The 17476-nt window shown below is 44.0% G+C and overlaps 1 protein-coding gene across 3 annotated transcripts in view; it reads right to left on the reverse strand.

Moving 5' to 3' along the window:
• The window catches only part of dachb (dachshund b), a 61488-nt gene that overhangs the window by 10671 nt on the left and 33341 nt on the right, over positions 1–17476 (reverse strand). For 2 of the 3 annotated variants that reach the window (XM_034568857.1, XM_034568858.1), the window contains exons 2-5: positions 13287–13402; positions 4197–4307; positions 1872–2078; positions 240–409 (exon numbers count right to left, since the gene is read on the reverse strand). In XM_034568857.1, the coding sequence (XP_034424748.1) occupies positions 240–409; positions 1872–2078; positions 4197–4307; positions 13287–13402 (604 nt within the window). The remainder of the gene's footprint in view (positions 1–239; positions 410–1871; positions 2079–4196; positions 4308–13286; positions 13403–17476) is intronic. The other variant, XM_034568859.1, reaches the window with a different exon arrangement.

Consider the following 17476-nt stretch of genomic DNA (forward strand, 5'->3'; position numbering starts at 1 on the left):
GACGTCTGTGGTGAATCATTAGAGGCTGTTTGACCAGTGGTTACCAGTGGTTACCAGTGGTTACAGACTGGAAACCACCTCGTCACAGGTGGTTTCCAGTCTGTAACCACTGTCAGTTGGAGTGTGAGTTTCTAATAATTGATTATTATTATCATTGATTATCTTGTTCTCGTAACTAACAGGATCCTGTAAAGTTTTTCTTTAAAGACTTTTTACTGTGTAATAATAAAGTGTGTCACCTTGATGACAGGTGCGCGGTGGACATGAGTGTGGATCTGCTGGGCTGCGGCGGCCATGTTGGCGATGGTGTTGAGGTGGTTCATCTGTGACATCGCCATGGCGACGGACGCAGGGGGCAACCCCATGGGCAGCAGAGGGTGGGGCATCATCATGAAGGGCAGGTCCAACCCTGGAGAGTGAGGACAAAAGACTTCTGTGACATTTAATAAAATTCGAATTCAAAAAGTTTACAATAGGATCAGAGGAACAGAAACAGGAAATGATGTTAAACTGCCGTCATGGACTTCTGTCCAATCACAAACAAGAAGTGTTGTCCCTCCCCTTCTGTGATCTGAGACTCTGTGTTTTGAGCCTCAGGGCCACCGTAGTCTCATCTGTCACTGTTGTTTAACACATTAAAACTGTTGTGTTGTTGTGGCTGGACTCCAGCCGACCGTTGACCTGATTAACAAATCTCGTGTTTCTGCTCTCTTGATGTGTTTGTTTGATATTTTTTTGTTTATTTTTATAAAAATATGAAATCCAGTTGTGGTAAATAAAACAGAACAGACGACCAGAGTCTGTTTGCGTCTGTGAACTCGTGTTGAACTGAACCTTGAGGACACGGAGCGCGAGGTGTCAAACGCTCCACTAATAAAAGTTGACAAAGCTGAGGAGGAGCGAGGGATGGAGGGATGGAGGGATGGAGGTGGCAGGGTTAAAGGCTGAGGAGGTGAAAGAAAAGAAGGAGGTTCTGTTGTTTAGTGTCACCGTCGACCTCTTGTCCATTTTCTTTTTATCACTCTTCTCTTCTTCTTTGATTATTTTTCTCTTTTCATTCACAGATTCATTCATCTCTTCTTCCCACTTTTCTCTGTGTTTATTTTCTTGTTTGCCTTGTTTCTCTCATCATTTCATCTTTCTCTCCCCCTCTTCCTTCATGCGTCACTCACTCCCCCTTCCTCCTCTCTTTTGCTCATGAGACACACACTCACACACAGACACACACACTCACACACACTCACACACACACACGACACATTTGACTGCATTTGCAAGGACGTTTCCATTTACTGAAATTCAGCCCTTTAACCCCGAAGCACAACCTTGACCCGTGACCTCTGACCTCTCACCCCTCTCACCCTGAAAGACCCCCCTCCCCCGCAAGATGTAGACATTGAAGAGGAGTTGCCTCAGCTGTCGACAACAGACACACACACACACTCACACTCACTCTCAAAGTGCAGTGGCTGCTTTCATTCCAATGAAACAATAACACTGATTGCTGTTGTCGTGACAACTGAAGTGATAGAATAATCAATGTGAGTGTTTGTCACCTCCCGCTGCCCAGCGTGTGCGTGTGTGTGTTTGTGTGTTTGTGCAAACACATTACTTCTGCAATAAGAAAAAGAGCGAGAATGGGTGTTTTTCTGTGTGTGTGTCTGTGTGTGTGTGGTGTTGATGAATTGAGTCATTTAGTAGAGTGTGTGCTGATTAATCCAGGCAGAGTGTTAATACAGGAGATGGGAACAGATTAAATGGCGTACATTAACAAATATTGCCACCACTTGAAACACACACACACTCTGAACGTGTCTGTGTGTGTGTCTGTGTGTGTCTGTGTGTGTCTGTGTGTGAGTGTGTGTGCTCACTGTTAGCCAGTAGCTGTTGCTGCTGTTGGAGTTGTTGCTGATTGACCGCTCCGATGGCCGGCCCCCTCCCTCCACCTGCCATCGCTCCTCCTCCCACCATTCCGACCTGTGGTCCTCCGCCCCCCCCTCCCCCTGCTCCTCCTCCACTGTGGGCTCCAGCAGGGGGGCTGGTGAGACGCTCCTTATCCCAGGAACACTCGCTGCCTCCTGGGAGGAGACGCAGAGACACAGAGGGTTGGATGTTCAGATATAAAGACATAAAATATGAGGTCTTCAATACGATTAAGTCTTGGTCATGGTAACGTTGGTTCAACGCTACTTTTAAGAGACTGGCTCAAGGTGTCCAGACAAATGAGGCAAAGTGAGGTCACAGTGACCTTGACCTTTGACCCTTGAACACCAGTTATCAGTTCATCTGAGTCCAACTGAGCGTTTGTCCCCAATTTGTCGAAACTCTCTCTCATTGTTCCTTTATTAATTAAATAGGTTTTTAATCAGTAATTAGTTCATTATGATATTTATCGTCATTATTTGAATATTTTTACCTTCAGGTTTTAGTTTTCTGTTGAGAATGAAACGATCACTTTCTCTCCTTCATTCCTGCACTCTCTCTCTCTCTCTCTCTCTCTCTCTCTCTCTCTCTGTGTAACGTTCCCTCTCTCGCCCTCCACACTTCTCTCGCTCCGCTCCCCGCTTCCCTCTCTCATCCATCTTCATCTCCCTCCATTAGTTTGAATTAGCAAACGTCTCTCTCTATTATTGCCTACTGAATTCCCTGTGCTGTGTGTGTGTGTGTTAGTCTGTGTGTGTGTGTGTGTGCGCGCATACGTGCACGTGTGTGTGTGTGTGTGAGACAGCTGGACCTCATCCTCTCTGCCATTTACACCAGGGAAGAAAAGAAGTATAAACAGATGGGCAGATGTTCTGTCTCTCTCTCTTCTCTCATTTTTCCTTGGCCTTGTCCTCTCCTTCCTTCCCTCTCCTCCATCACTCCTTTCCTTCCCCCACTCCATCCTCGCCTCTCCTTCTTTACCTGTCACTCCTCTCCTGACTCCATCCTTTCCTCCGCTGCCTTCCCCCTTATCCTCTCCCTCCCTTCCTTCTCTTCTTCTTTGACTCTCTCTCTTTCCCTGCCTCCCCATCCTCTCCTTCTCTTCTCTACTTCTTCCTCCTCTCTCCCTCTCTGCTTCCCTCCCTCTCATTTGCTTCTCTCTTCTCCCCTTCTCTCCTTTCCATCCCTCCCTCCCTTGCATCTTTTTCCATCTCTCTCTCCACTCGTCATTTTGACCGACACAGAAAATATTCTGTTTTGTAGACAAAGAAAAATATTTAATCTTGTAGTTTTAAAAGTGTTTTAATTGATTCATCGATTAATAGATTTTCTGTCCATAAAAAAAATCCAGTCTCTTCTCTGGGACGTTTCTGCCTCTTCAGGTGTTTTGATTCGTCAGAGAAAAGAAGTAGAACACGTTCAGGAAACTGAAATTACTCTTCTCTTCAAATAATATTCAAATGTCTCTTGTTGAGTAAAATTCACAGCACAAGAAATGTTTTGCCGGATTAAAAAGATATTTAACATGTGTCTTGTCAGTAAGAGCTGAACTTTCTTTATCGTTCTTCAATCGTGTTTCACTCTTTCTCCTGTTTTTGTGCTTCAATCTCTTTTTCTCTTGTTTCTATGAAGAAAAGAAGAACAGGCCGAGGAAAATCCCGAGCGATCAACTTTCCCTCATCAAAATATCAGATTCAGTTTTTTCTCTTCTCCCCTCGTCCTAAATACGATTCTGTTTCCTCCCCTCCTCTGTCCTCCCTCGCTTTATTTTCTTTTTGATTTTACACTTGCTCCTCGCTGCTGTATTGTCCGACGCAGTTTCCCAGGCCGACGCGAGTGTCTGTTACAAAGAAAATAAGGTCAGACGACCAAGGGGAGAAAACCAAAATCACTCTGAATGAAATAAAAGACCAAGAATGGCAGGAAATAAATAATAATAAAAGGGGGAAAAAAACAACAGAGTGAAAGAGAATAAAACGAGAGAATAGAGGAGGAGTAACTCTATCGGCCCGTTTTCCAGGTCAGCGGAAGAAAAGGAGGAAGAGAAAGAGAAATAGAAACAAGAGAATCTGTCTGGAAACAGAAGGAAGGAGTGCAAGCTCTCTCTCTCTCTCTCTCTCTCTCTCTCTCTCTCTCTCTCGCTCTTTCTTTCTTTATTTTCTCTTTGCTTTTTGTATTCTGTCTTTTTAATAATTCAGAGACGCAAACACAGCAGAGACTGAGTGTGTGTGTGTGTGTGTGTGTGTGTGTATGCCTGTGTGTGTGTGTGTTACCTGTGTTGGAGTGCATGTCGTCGTTGTCCGACTCGTTGCCGTTCTGGAGACTCATCATCATCTTCATCTTGTGAAGCTTCTGGAGCTCGGCCATGGCTGCTGCTGTCAGGCCTGTGACACACACACACACACACACACACACACACACAGACACACAGACACACACACACGGTTAACTTCATCATCATGACATCATCTTTAGCAGAACAAACTAGTGACCAGTATTTAATCACCACCACCACCTGTTACAGTCAACCAGTCACAGCCCTCCTCCGGCCGTGCACCACACAGGTGCGGCCTGCCTTTACCCATGATGCTTTGCAGCGAGCCGTGACACACATACTGACACCCCTCGCCCGGCTGCCGCTGTCAAATTTGTCTTTTCAGTGCGAGCGTTTTGTTCAAGTGTTTCGGGGTGTGAGCGCCGTTTCAGACGCCTCCAGGCTGATGTATATTCACTGATACACACACACGCCGAAAAACAACTGCGCGCACACACACACACACACACACATCACACACACAAACGCACACACACGCACACTCTTTTGTATGGACTAAGATCCCTGGCTCTGCGCACTGACCTGGAACTGACTTCTATACACAACAACCAGCAGAGTGAGAGAGTTGACCCTCTGTGTGTGTGTGTGTGTGTGTGTGTGTGTGTGTGTGTGTGTGTGTGTGTGTACACCATATTGTGTAAATGTGCATGTTAGTTGTTACATTGCAGTGGGTGTGTATGTACAGTTTGCTTTCATGTATAAATGTGTGTGTATGTGTGTGAGGGAATGCGTGCTTATCTGTGCATTCTTCTGTATGTGTGGGGGTGTGTGTGGGTGTGTGTGTGTGTGTGTGTGTGTGTGTGTGTGTGTGTGTGTGTGTGTGTGTGTGTGTGTGTGTGGGTGTGTGTGAGTCAGTTGGTTTTGCCCCAGTCACGGTTGACGGCCTTGTAGGAATGTCCATTACACACACACACACAGTACAGTTGTCCGCGAGCTATAAAGAAAACAAGATAGCGGGAGGACAAAAAGAGTCACGTTGTCTGAAATTGAATTTAAGACAAAATATTTAGTTAAAGATTTACACGAAAAACTTAAATCTTTAACTAATAAATAAATCATTACCTGTTGTTTTTGTATAAATGATATAAAGGAAATCTTTTATTTTTCAACAGAAGATAAACCCCCGGTGTTACAGTAATCTGATTACATGTCCGTGTTGTGAGATTGAGGCAACTTCCATGAATCTTGTGTCTCTGTTACTTTTTGTTTCTCGTCTGCTTGACTCGACAAAACGTTCAGTTGTTTTTGTCGAGGACACGATGAACTGCTGTTATCTGAATATTTAAATATGTGGACCTCATTATTTGGAAAAAAATATTTCTATTTTATCTATTAGTCATTACGTTTTTTATTTTATTTAGTATATTTTTGTTATTTACTTGCGAATCTAAAAGCTGATTATTTCCAATTTAAATGACGTCTGTCAATGGACCTTAATTTATATACGAATCTGAAAAGAACTCTTCCAGAATCCACCGTTAACTGACGAGAAAAGAAAAGAGAGAAAGAAAAGAAGAGAAAGAAAAGAGAGAAAGAAAAGAAGAGAGGTCCGGTCAGAGAGCCTGAGGCCGAGTGACCAGACGTATTGTCTGACGTCCTGCTGAGGATGAAATGAAGAAAGATGTCGGAGGAAAAGAGGCCAAACAAACGACGAGATACAATCTGCTGTAAATAATGAGTGAAAGTGTAGTTTATACATTTTATTATATGTGTTAAAGATGGAGGGATGAGACGAGGCCGAGGAGGAATGAAATGAGCTGATCTGAGAGACGACAGAAGGGACAGAGAGAAGCAGGATTGATGCGACGGAAAGAAAAGGCAGGAGAGGAAGTAGAAGAGCGAGAGAAGACGTCAGAGAGAAGATGAATGAAGAGGAAGAGGTCACATGGATACAAGTTAGAAATGATAACGAACTTTGTCTGCAGCTTCACATCATTACGACTCTATTCCTGCAGCAGCTGATTTCTGGATTAATCAATTCAACTTTGAGCCGATCAACGATCCAAATATTCAATATCTTCTGTTAACGATGATATAAAACAGAGAAAAACAACAAAGTGAAGTCAAATCGTCTCGATCGCCCCCTGGTGGTTGACATACAACCCTGTCTCCTCCATGTTAGTAGATTGGACAAGGACCAAATTAAAAAGTCAAAATAGAGTGGCTGCAAACAACGACAACATAACGTCGTCCGACAAATCCAGTAATCGCAGTTACGCAAAGGCAGTGGATATTTTCTGAAATATTAAAGTTTTCGGAAACCGACCAATTTATGATACAAAGGGGGGGGGGGGGGGTAAGAATAGAAAGTCTCTGTAGGGTAAGGACTATATTCTCAAATTGATTCTTCTATTTAGGAATGCCTTCTCTGTCACTCACACACACACACACACACACACTGTAGGTGGACATACACACTGATATACATTCTATCATGTGCCTAAGTGTACACACACACACACACACACACACACACACACACACACTCGGACACAGAGTCAGAACGCCCTCTTCGCCTCAATGCAACCAGAAGACAATCAATAGTGAGGGCAGAGCCACAGTACTGTTCTCCATCACGACTATCAGACACACACACACAGACACACACACACACACACTCAGACACACACAATCACTATTCTCTCTCTCCTCTGTCAGATCAATGGCTGTCCGCTGTGTCCACGGTTACCGAGCATCGACCCCCGTCGCTAATGGCGACCACAGAACCTTGGGAATTAGTGTGTGATTGATTGACAGACTGCTTCAAAGACACGCACATCATATAGAAGCAGTGTGTTTGTGTGTGTTTGTGTGTGTTTGTGTGTGTAGGTGTGTGTGTGTTTCAGTGGTCCCCTGTGGGTTGTCCATACGTTGTTTACCCATCTCCTTTTTCCTTCCTGTGCATCCTAATGCTTTCCGAAGGACGAAACAGAGAGAGGAGAGGAGGGGGAAGACGTTGAGTAGGAAAAAGAGGGTGGGGCAGAAATACGACCGAAAAGAAGTGAATCATCAGCGAAACATGACGGTTCAGGACCGAGAAATAAACAAATCAAGAGGTTTTTCCCACCGGTGCCGAGATGGTTGTAAACTCTGCTCTGCCCAATTAAAAACGGCAACAAAAATCGAGCTAAGATTTATCGTTTTCATCACTTTCGCTCTCATTTTAAATCTAGTGCCCTCTAGTGGCACAGACGTGTACCTACATTAACGGTTGGTTCAAAGTTTGGCATTAAAGTCTGAATTACTTCTTAGAATAAACTAAAGAAGAAGTTAACGTGTCCTTGCTCTTTTTTAAAAGAGACGACATCTGTCCGGTGACGTCCTGGTTCGATAAAAGTTAAATAAAAAGTGCCGCAATCTGGTAACGTGAAGTACGATCTAGGAAAAAGTAGGAAATAGTGTTTGGACATTTGGAATCTCCTCGTCTTTCCAAGTTCTTCGTCTTCTACGTGTACGTCTCCTCTTCTTCATCCTGAGATATTTGTGTTCTTCAAGTTTCACGTACGTCATGTCACAGACATTGTCCTGCTGTTTTCTCACATGGACTCACTCTGATATAAAGTTCTGGATAATGTCCGGAGCAACTGACTCAGACATTTGTGTTCTCACTGCTCCAGAACACCTCAGGAAACCGTCCGGACTTCAGAGCCGGTCTGAAATCATCTTAAGACGCCGACCATCATAAAAACACGTCTTTTGCTACTGTAAGGTCTTTCTCAGTAAAAGCTTCCACCGTTTGGCAGGCGATGTCCTAAATGAGATCTGACAGTGTCCTTCCCCGGCACAGTGCATCAGGACGCTCCTTTAATGGCTTCCAGTTTGCTGCTGGAGGTTGTTGGGTGATCTTCCAGAGGCCTGAACCCCCCCTGCCTGGGCTCGCGTGAAACCCACCCCATTTGGCCGAGGCTGTAAATATTTAATCTGCTGCACCTACATCTCTGACGAAGTGCTCCGAACGCGCTCTCAGAGACGGAGTGACACTTTGAATAAAACAAACAGGAAAACGGAGAAATTGCTCTTTGTGTTCTGAATTTAGAAACACACTGTTCTGGCCTTTTTTTGTTTTTCCATCTTTTCTTTCTTCCTGTGAGCACTCGAAGGGCCAATTTACAAACAGTCGATTGCTCTTGTGCTGAGTCAAATAGATTTCAGCTCCGCGCTCTGGCACTTAGGTCGCCCATCTTTAGCTTTCACTGGATTTTCGAGACGGCCATTTGCCCGCCGCCATTTTGTGTCATCTCTGGCAGACGCAGACACTTACAGTTATTGTTTCTGTTCTCGAGTCTCAGCAGGAAGTCAGAACCTATTTGATGCCTATTTGAGGTTCTGTTGTCCGTTTGAAGACATCGGTTCTATCGTCAAAGTCGGTGCTGAGTCGTTCTGTTGCTAATCAACACTTTAAAGTTCTCTTACTTGTCTTTACGGTCGTTGTATTGTCCGTTTAAAGTTGGCGATTATGGATTCTATTGCCTGTTTGAGTTGATAGTGAAGTTCAACACTTAATTACTCACTGATGACTCCATATATAGTGAGTGTTATTTGTCAGTTTAACAGGTTGGTAGATCAATTCTCCATTAAAATCAATGGGTGGAGCAAGGCACCAACACTAGCAGTGTCGACTTGGTGGAAATATGTGTTACTGGGGATTTGTTCAAAATAAAAAACATGAAATAACTGCAATAGTTTAACATTGAAAACACATGAGAGGTTTGATTTCTCTGTTTTCATCGTAACGTTCGCCAGTTGACAAATGTATTTTCTTTATTTAATTTCTACTGATTGTTTTGTATTTGTTTTTCTTGTAATTTTTTAAAATATATTTAAATGTTTTTTTTTTAAACGGATAAGTTTAAAGCCAACCTGATTGTCTCAGATTGTCTAATATCACTTTAGTCCTCTTCAGCCGTCCCCCCCGCCCGCTCTCTCTCTCTCTCTCTCTCTCTCTCTCTCTCTCTCTCTCTCTCTACAGCTCTCCCCTTCAACTCTCCCTCGACCGCCCCCTCCCTCCCCCCCCCCCGCCTGCAGGTGCACATAAGAGTCCTCAGATGAGTGTGTTCGTTTCAAGACACGATTGAAAGATCCTCATCTGTAACCTATAGTTAGAAGGTTGGAGTGTGTGTGTGTGTGTGTGTGTGAGTGTGTGTGTGTATAGATGTGTTATGTTTAAGTTCTTTTCTGCAAAATGTGTGTTTATATAGTGTGTCTGTGTGTGTGTGTGTGTGTGTGTGTGTTAGAAGACAAGGCGAACCATTGAGCTGTTTTTGAAGTGAATTAACAAGTCAAATGAGTGCCGCATAGGTTACCACACACACACTCACACACTCACACACACGCTCACACATACACACTCACACACACACACACACTCACACACACACACACTCACACACGCACACGATCCCACGCTTATCATCACAGCTTCTTTGTTAAGGAAGATGAGGCCAATTAAACTGATATCACTCTTGTTGTCGTTCACGCCTCCTCCCTCGCTTTCCCTCCCATCGCTCTACGTTTCATCCTTCTCCTCCTCTCTCCTTCCCTTCATCTCTTTCTTCACTTCACTCCCTTTTCCTTTCTCTCAAGCTTCACTTTTTTCTTCCATTTTCGTGTCTTTGCACTGTTTCCTCCTCTTCCATCTTTCCACCGTTCTTCCTCCATCCATCTTTCCTCTTTTCCCAATCCCTCCCTCTCTCTCTCGTCCCTACCTCACCACTGTTTTGTCTCTCATACTTTCTTCCTCCCTCTATTTGTTCTTCCTCCCTTTTTAAACCCCTTCTTCTTGCTTATTTTGAAAATAGAGAGATGGAAGGAAAGAGGAAAAAAGAGGGACATTTTAAATTGGAAGTCAGACAACAGAGAGGTAGACAAGGGCAGAGGACGGAAAAAGAAGGGAAGGGTGGGAGGAAGGGAAAGAAAGAAGAAGAGAGGGATGTGGAGAGTAAAAAACAAATGAGGAAAAGAAAAAGGAGGTGAGGAGAAGTAGGAATTCGAGAAATAAAGGGGAAAGAAGGAAGGATGGGAAGAGGTACCATACTGGGAATGATTGGAAGGAGTGGAGTTGTGAAGGAAGAGAAAAGGGGGAAGACAGGGAGGAAGAAGAAGGAGGGAGGAGAAAGAAAGGAGGGAAAAGTTTAAACAGTTTTTATATCCTGTTTTACATCCTTTCCTTCATCCTCCCTTCTTTTATCATCCCTCCTTCTCTTCTGTCCTCATATCTCCTCCTTTGTCTCATAGTTGTCTCCTTCTCCTCTTTCTCTCTCTTCTCTCTTTTCACTCCTCTTCCCTCCTCTCGTTTCTGTTCATCCTTCCATCCTCTTCCTTCTTCTCACCGTTTTCTCCAAACTCTCTCTCTCTCCCTCTATCTCTTTCTGTCCTTCCTCCTCTCGCTCTGTCTTTCCGAACTGTGTGATAAATGTCCATCTGTGATTGGCCGATGCCCCCCATCGTCGTGGCGCCCGCGAGGTCGTAAACAACAGCTCGTCTCCCCCGGCAACGTGGCGTCTCCATGGACGCGGGGCCGCTAAGGCGACCAACTCTGCGTGTGTGCGACATCCGAAGACTGCCAAGTGTGTGTGTGTGTGTGTGAAGGAGAGAGAGAGCTAATGGGCGATCATAAGTGAGCAAATGTTTTCTCTGGGTTCCACTAATGTTCAACAAACACACACATTTCTGTGCACACACACATCAGGTGTGTGTGTGTGTGTGTGTGTGTGTGTGTGTGTCATTAGTATGCCACAGTGAGCTGTGTCCATATGTCACTAAACACAACCATGTTTTATTTATCCTGGAGAGAGAGAGAAGGAGGCAAACGTTCACTGTCAAGGGTATAGAGCGAGGGAAGGAAGGAAGGATGCAGGGAGAAAGGGAGAAAGGGATAAAAGGACAGAGCGAGGGACTAAGTGAGAAGTTGAGTGAGAAAGGTGAGAAGAGGCGAAGTGGGTAAGATGGAGGAGAGATGAAAAATAATAGAAGGAGGGATGAAGAAGGAGAGGACAGGAAAGAGGCGATGAAGTTTAGAGAGGGGCAAAATGGTACGTGACAGGTTTTAAAGGAAAGGAAGGAAAGGAGGAGAACAGGAGGGAGGGGAGCAAGAGAGAGAAAGATGACAGGGGAGAAGTTAGGAATCGAGAGAGGGGAGGAAGGAGAGAAAGAAGGGAAAGGAGGAAAGAGAGAGAGAGGAGGAAAAGGGGAGAGGAAGGAGAGAGAGAAAGTGTGGAGGTGAGGTGAGAAGGGAGGGAGGAGAGGAGAGGAAAGGAAGAAAGGAAGGAAGAGATGAGGAGAAAGGTGAGGAAGGAGAAAGAGAGAGGAATTCAGCAGGTGAAAAGTTAGGGATGGAGGAGAGGAAGAAGAGAGAAGAAGGAAGGAGGGAGGTATAGAGGCAACGAGGGGAAAGAGGTAAAATAACAGTGTGGAGAGAGGGATGTCAGGAAAGAGGTAAAGAAAGATGGAAGGAGGAGGGAGAAAATATGAAGGGATTAAGAGAAGAAGGAAGAGGAAGGATGGAGGGAACAACGGGTAAGAGAAAGAGAAAATGAGGAACGAAAGGAGGAAGTAAAGAACGAACAAGAGAGCACAGAAAAGAGGTAGAAAGATGAATTGAGGAAGAAGGATGAGAAGAAAGGAGAGAGAGGGAAGAAAGAAGGGAGGAAAGGAAGAGCTGTATTAGGAATGAGGAGAAAACGGAGGAAAAGGAAGAACATAAAAGAGAGAAGGAAGGAAAGGAGGAGGAAGATGGAGGGACGGTTGGAGCACATGGAGAGAAGGAAGAAGGAGGGAAGAAAAGAAGGAGGGGAGGGAAAGAGGAGGGAGGGATGGACAGATGGAGGAGTAGGACCCCAGAGACGTGTCATTCATCACACCACCATGCAGTCTGCACTCGTTCACCCTCTCTCTCTCTTTCTCTGCAGATCTTCTTCTTCTCTCCTTCTTTACTAGAAAGACATTATTTACTTTCTTTCCATCTACCACTCATTCATTCATTCATTTTCTTGTCCTTCTTCATCCCTCCATCCCTCTGTTACACTTCCAGATTTTAAATTTGTCTCCTCCTTGCTCCATTTCTCATCTCTCCGTCCCTCCGTCCCTCAGCATCTCTCCCTCTCTTTTTCTCGCTGGCACTCGTTTTTAGGTTTCATCATCTCCTCTGGCGACATCCCTCCTTTTTCGTCTCTCCATTTTTCACTCTCCCTTTTCTTTTGCTCCCTCCGTTTTCACTTTCTGTTTCTGCAAAAAGGAAAAATATCTCTTCCTCCTTTCTTTTATAATCTGTATAATCTTTCATATAATGTACGATGAAGGGATGAGAACGAAGGGATGGAAAAGAGAGAGATGGACAGTAGCCAGGAAGGAGGATGGACTGAGAGAGGAGATGGGGGGAGGCAAGAGAGGATGCGTGAGAAAGGAGAGAAAGAGGGATGCAAGAGGATGGAAGGTCACATCAAGAGAGGAAATGAGGATGGGAGAGGAGGAGAGGAGATAAGAGAAGATGAAACCAGGCGTCAGGAGAGGAGACAACAAAGAAGGAGACAAGGAGAGAAAAGTAGAAGAAAGGAAATTATGGAACGAGACCAATGACGGATGAGAGAAGAACACTCCTCTCTTCTTCTCTCCTTGTTTCCTGCCCTCCTCTTCCATCCTCTTTTCTTCTTCTTCTCTTCCCTCTCTTCTTGTTTTAAGCGGCGACAGTGACGCTGAGTTTAATAAACTGAACACCTGACCCCACTGTGATCTTCACTATAATACATACAATATATATTTATAAAGCTCTGAACGTTTTTCTCAAACTTCTAAAACCTCGACTGACATTGATGTAAGGGTGTAATTATTATTATCGTCGATTGTAAAGTCCAAAACACAATTAATGAAAAGAAATTCAGTTTTGTTTCTCATTAGGCGACGTGGTCGAGGCCTGAGAGGCGAAGCTGAGGGCAGAGAGAGCCCACAGAGGAACGAGTGGAAGCGGAAGACGAGGAAGAAAGACGTGAGAAGCGGAGGAAGAATAAACGGAAGAAGAGGACGTCTCTGTTACCGGTGTGTGACAGCAGGTTGGGGGACAGAAGGCCGGGGAGGCCCGGGTGCAGCAGCCTGGGGCTTTCCTGGATCCCTGCACCAGAACAACGCTTCGGAGGACGGCCCGGACGAGAGCTGCAGGGGGAGGGAGAGAGAGAGAGAGAGAGGGAGAGAGAGAGAGGGGGATGAGTTACTGTGACACAGAAACAGATTCAAAGCGACGACGACACAGAAACATCGATATCATGTCTGTTATCAGCAGCATGTGTGTGTGTGTGTGTGTGTGTGTGTGTGTGTGTGTGTGTGTGTGTGTGTGTGTGTGTGTGTGTGTGTGTGTGTGTGTGACTGTCTCAGACATTTGATACGAATCTGTCAATCACAACCATAAACAAACGACTGACGACACTGTGAGTGACAGACGCTCCGATCAGACTCAGTTCGGCTAGAGTTGAAAAAGCCCACTCTGCTCTGATTGGCCGGCTGGTCCACTTTGTTGTGATTGGTCAACCACCTCCAGTGCGGGTAGGAAACGTCGGCCTCCGCTTTCACTTTATCTGGGATGTTTTTTTTTAACGCTTTTCGTGTTGAACGACGAGTTTCCTCTAAACGGTGTAAACGAGCTTTGAGATTCAATTTCTCCAGTTTGGTGGGTGTGTCAGGTGTCGTCCAATCAGCAGTGACGTGTATATAAACCGTATCGTATAGTGTCGTATTGAAAAGACGGTGACAAAATAGATTCTGAAGTTCTGTGCAGATGCAGCAGCTGCAGTTTGGTTTTCAAATGTAGGTAACGTTATTTAATACAATAAGCTAATATTCAATATTATGGTCAAAGGCAGAGGCTGAAACTTCAAGTGTATTTTATTAAACACATATTTCATCTCCTATCACCTCTGAGATTTATTCCACAAGAATAAGAACGACCTTCTCAGCTGACGCTGCCAAACGCTTGAGTGCTCAACGCATCGTTTACGCTTAAATAACTTCCTTAGACTAGCTGCGTGTTATTTGAACGTGAATTTTAATGATTAATAAAGAAAAGTTCCACCAGAATGTTATTCCTGGCAGAGTGAAGAGGGTGAACAGCAGCTTTTAGAATTAAACGAGGAAGATTTATTTATAATTTCCTCAAAAGTTTCCAAGAAATTATTAAAGTGAAAATATCAGAACATTCAGGGGAAACATTGTGAGAAAAATAAATAAATCCAAATACTTTCTTAAACAGGAAATGAATACAATTCATTTTTTCTTTTCATTTTTTTGAGAATCTGTTTAAAATATAAAATGAGGAACAAACGAGGTTTGACCGCAGCTGAACACTGATGTAAAACAGCATCGCTCACAAACAGGACGAGCACGAGAAAACATGTTGTACACGTGCAAGTGAGTCAAACACACACACACACACACACACACACACACACACACACACACACACCTCCTCGTTCCTGTCGCACACATGCACATACATGTATTATGCATGTGCACGTAGGCATAAATAAACACACTCAAACCCGAGAATACAGTAACTGCACATGTGCAACAAAACATAAAGGAAGAGCGCACACACACACACACACACACACACACACACACACACACACACACACACACTGAGGAGGTGTGCATGCAGGCCAACTCTCTGCAGGGTGGCTCGGTAACAGATGGCCGTCCAAAGTCATTTACACCTAGAGAGAGAGGAGGGGGCGACTTCACCACAGTGTCACCACGTCAGAGTAGAAGAGAAGAGAAGAGAATGGAAGATTGATAAAGAATTTTTTGGTGCAGATCCAGGATTTTTTGTTATCACTTTTTTTTTTTTTATTGTGAGAAAGGACATTTTGCTATATTTTCCCTGTTTTCTCAGGAAATAATGTTTAGATTTCACTGTGAGGAATCAGATATTCATGACGTAGAGATCGATGAGTTTGTACAATTTAATGCAGATGAACACAACACCTCCTTCCTTTCTTTTTATTTTCTTATTATAAGACATAAATTGTAATGAGCCACCGATAAAATTGAAAGCATAACGCTGATGGTTGGTTGGTGTTAAGAACTGAATGAAATTTAGAAAAAAAAAATGTAAGTATTTTAATGGTAAACCAGCTGTTGTTTGTCCAATCTGCAAATGTTCAGTTCTAACTAATAATAATATCAGATATTCAGTTTTTCCCTTTTAGATTCGGATTCAGATACTTGGATTTTGCATATCTGCTGCTACCGAACTGACACCGTGAGAAAGTTGCCATTTCACCTGTGAGACTTTCTAACGTGAAAAATATTACCAACGAGCTACACAACCAACGATCACGTCTTCTGAGGCCCTGAAAGAAGAGCAAGGACGTGGTATTGTGTATCTGTAATCAAGTTATCACATGTATCTGATTGGGTTGATCTAATATTAATCAAACACAAAATCCAAATTCATGCATCAGAGAGGAAAGAGTCCAAACTGCTGATTTTAAAAGTTATTTAAAATCACTCAAATGTTCGAACCAATGAGAACAAGGTGTAGAAATACAAATCTATCAGACTCTCAGTATTTATTTGTAAATACTTATTATTGTTATTGGCAATATTGTGGTTTAAGTTTCCCCCAAAGTATTGACCGATAGAAGAGGAGAGAATAGACGTTGGTCTTTTCAGGATCTTGTGTGTTGGTGTCAGATCCCAGTGGGAGTGATAGAGGGAGGATGAACGTGTGTTAAAAAAAAAAAAGATGTGGAGGAAAAAACGTCTCAAAATGTTTTGGGGTGTGATTCTGTACGTGAGAAAAACACACACACACACACACACACACACACACACACACACACACACACACACACACACACACACACACACATACAGACATTGAGTGAGAGAGAGAGAGAGAGCGGGCGAGAGAGGCAGAGGAGCATGAAGAAATGAAAACATGAACTTTCACTTTTCCTCTGAACTCTGCTTCACCTCTCCCTCTCTTTCTCCCTCCATCACACAGACACACACACATATAATAAACACACTGTCCTCTCTCTTTTCTTTTTACACACACAGACACACACACACACACACACACACACAGGTGTTTGCATTCAAACCTTAAAGCCTTTCCATCAACAAGCCTCCGCTACTTTCATCCCCCACATACACACAATGGCTACATGTTACAGTACCAGGTGTGTGTGTGTGTGTGTGTTTGTTCGTCTGCATCCACCCGTACATAAACAACACAACATTATGATGTGTGTGTGTGTGTGTGTGTGTGTGTGTGTCCACGTGAATCCATGCCATGTGCGTTGGTGTGTGTGTAAAGGACACATGATATCGCCTTCTCATTAGCCTTACAGTTCTTTGTTCAGAGTAATGACTGCAGTGTGTGTGTGTGTGTGTGTGTGTGTGTGTGTGTGTCCCGTAGGTTTGCCATATGTTGGGCATTAATCCTCGTCAACGGTCCACTCTCTTTACTGCACCGAGCACAGGAACAAAGAGCAGGTCACACACACATACATGTCACACACACACACACACAAACACACACACACACACACACACACACACACACACACACACACACACACACACACACACACACAATGACCTACATTCATTTGTTAACCCTTCACCTTGACTACATTCAGACCCTTAAATAGAAACAAATCCATTCATCGTGCTCCGGCTCATTTCTTCACCTGAACACTTCACTTTTATGTGAATCCCTGTAGAAGAGATAAAGCGTTGACCTTTGACCCTCCGGCCGTTTGTTTGTCGATTGTTCTTCCGGTGGTCGACACGTCTCACACACGCACATTAACAGGAGACACGACTGCGAGAGCTACACAACTCACTTCTGTTGTGACTGTGTTCCCGTTGTGTGGCGTTTGCATTCGTGTTGCTGCTTTCACATTCGCATTTTGCAATAATGCGCTTGTGTGCGACGTCTCGGCCATCGGAGGTTGGCCGGTCTTAAAGAGACAGGAGTGTTTTGAGACAGAGGCTGAAAAGAGGAGCTGCAGCACTGGACAGTATGTTGTGTGTTTTCTGAACATTAGAGCATGTTAACATCTTCAAGTAATAACACAAATCCACATTATCCACGTGAAGATGATGTCTGATTTGAATAAAAGGCCCGAGGAGTGAACACGGTGGAGATATAGAATCAGTCGAGTAGATTTCCCTTCAGAATGTGTCACAGAGGAAAATACAGCGTGTTGATGTTTGTTTACT

Source organism: Hippoglossus hippoglossus, chromosome 18 (assembly GCF_009819705.1).
Source record: "Hippoglossus hippoglossus isolate fHipHip1 chromosome 18, fHipHip1.pri, whole genome shotgun sequence".
Lineage (NCBI taxonomy): Eukaryota > Metazoa > Chordata > Actinopteri > Pleuronectiformes > Pleuronectidae > Hippoglossus > Hippoglossus hippoglossus.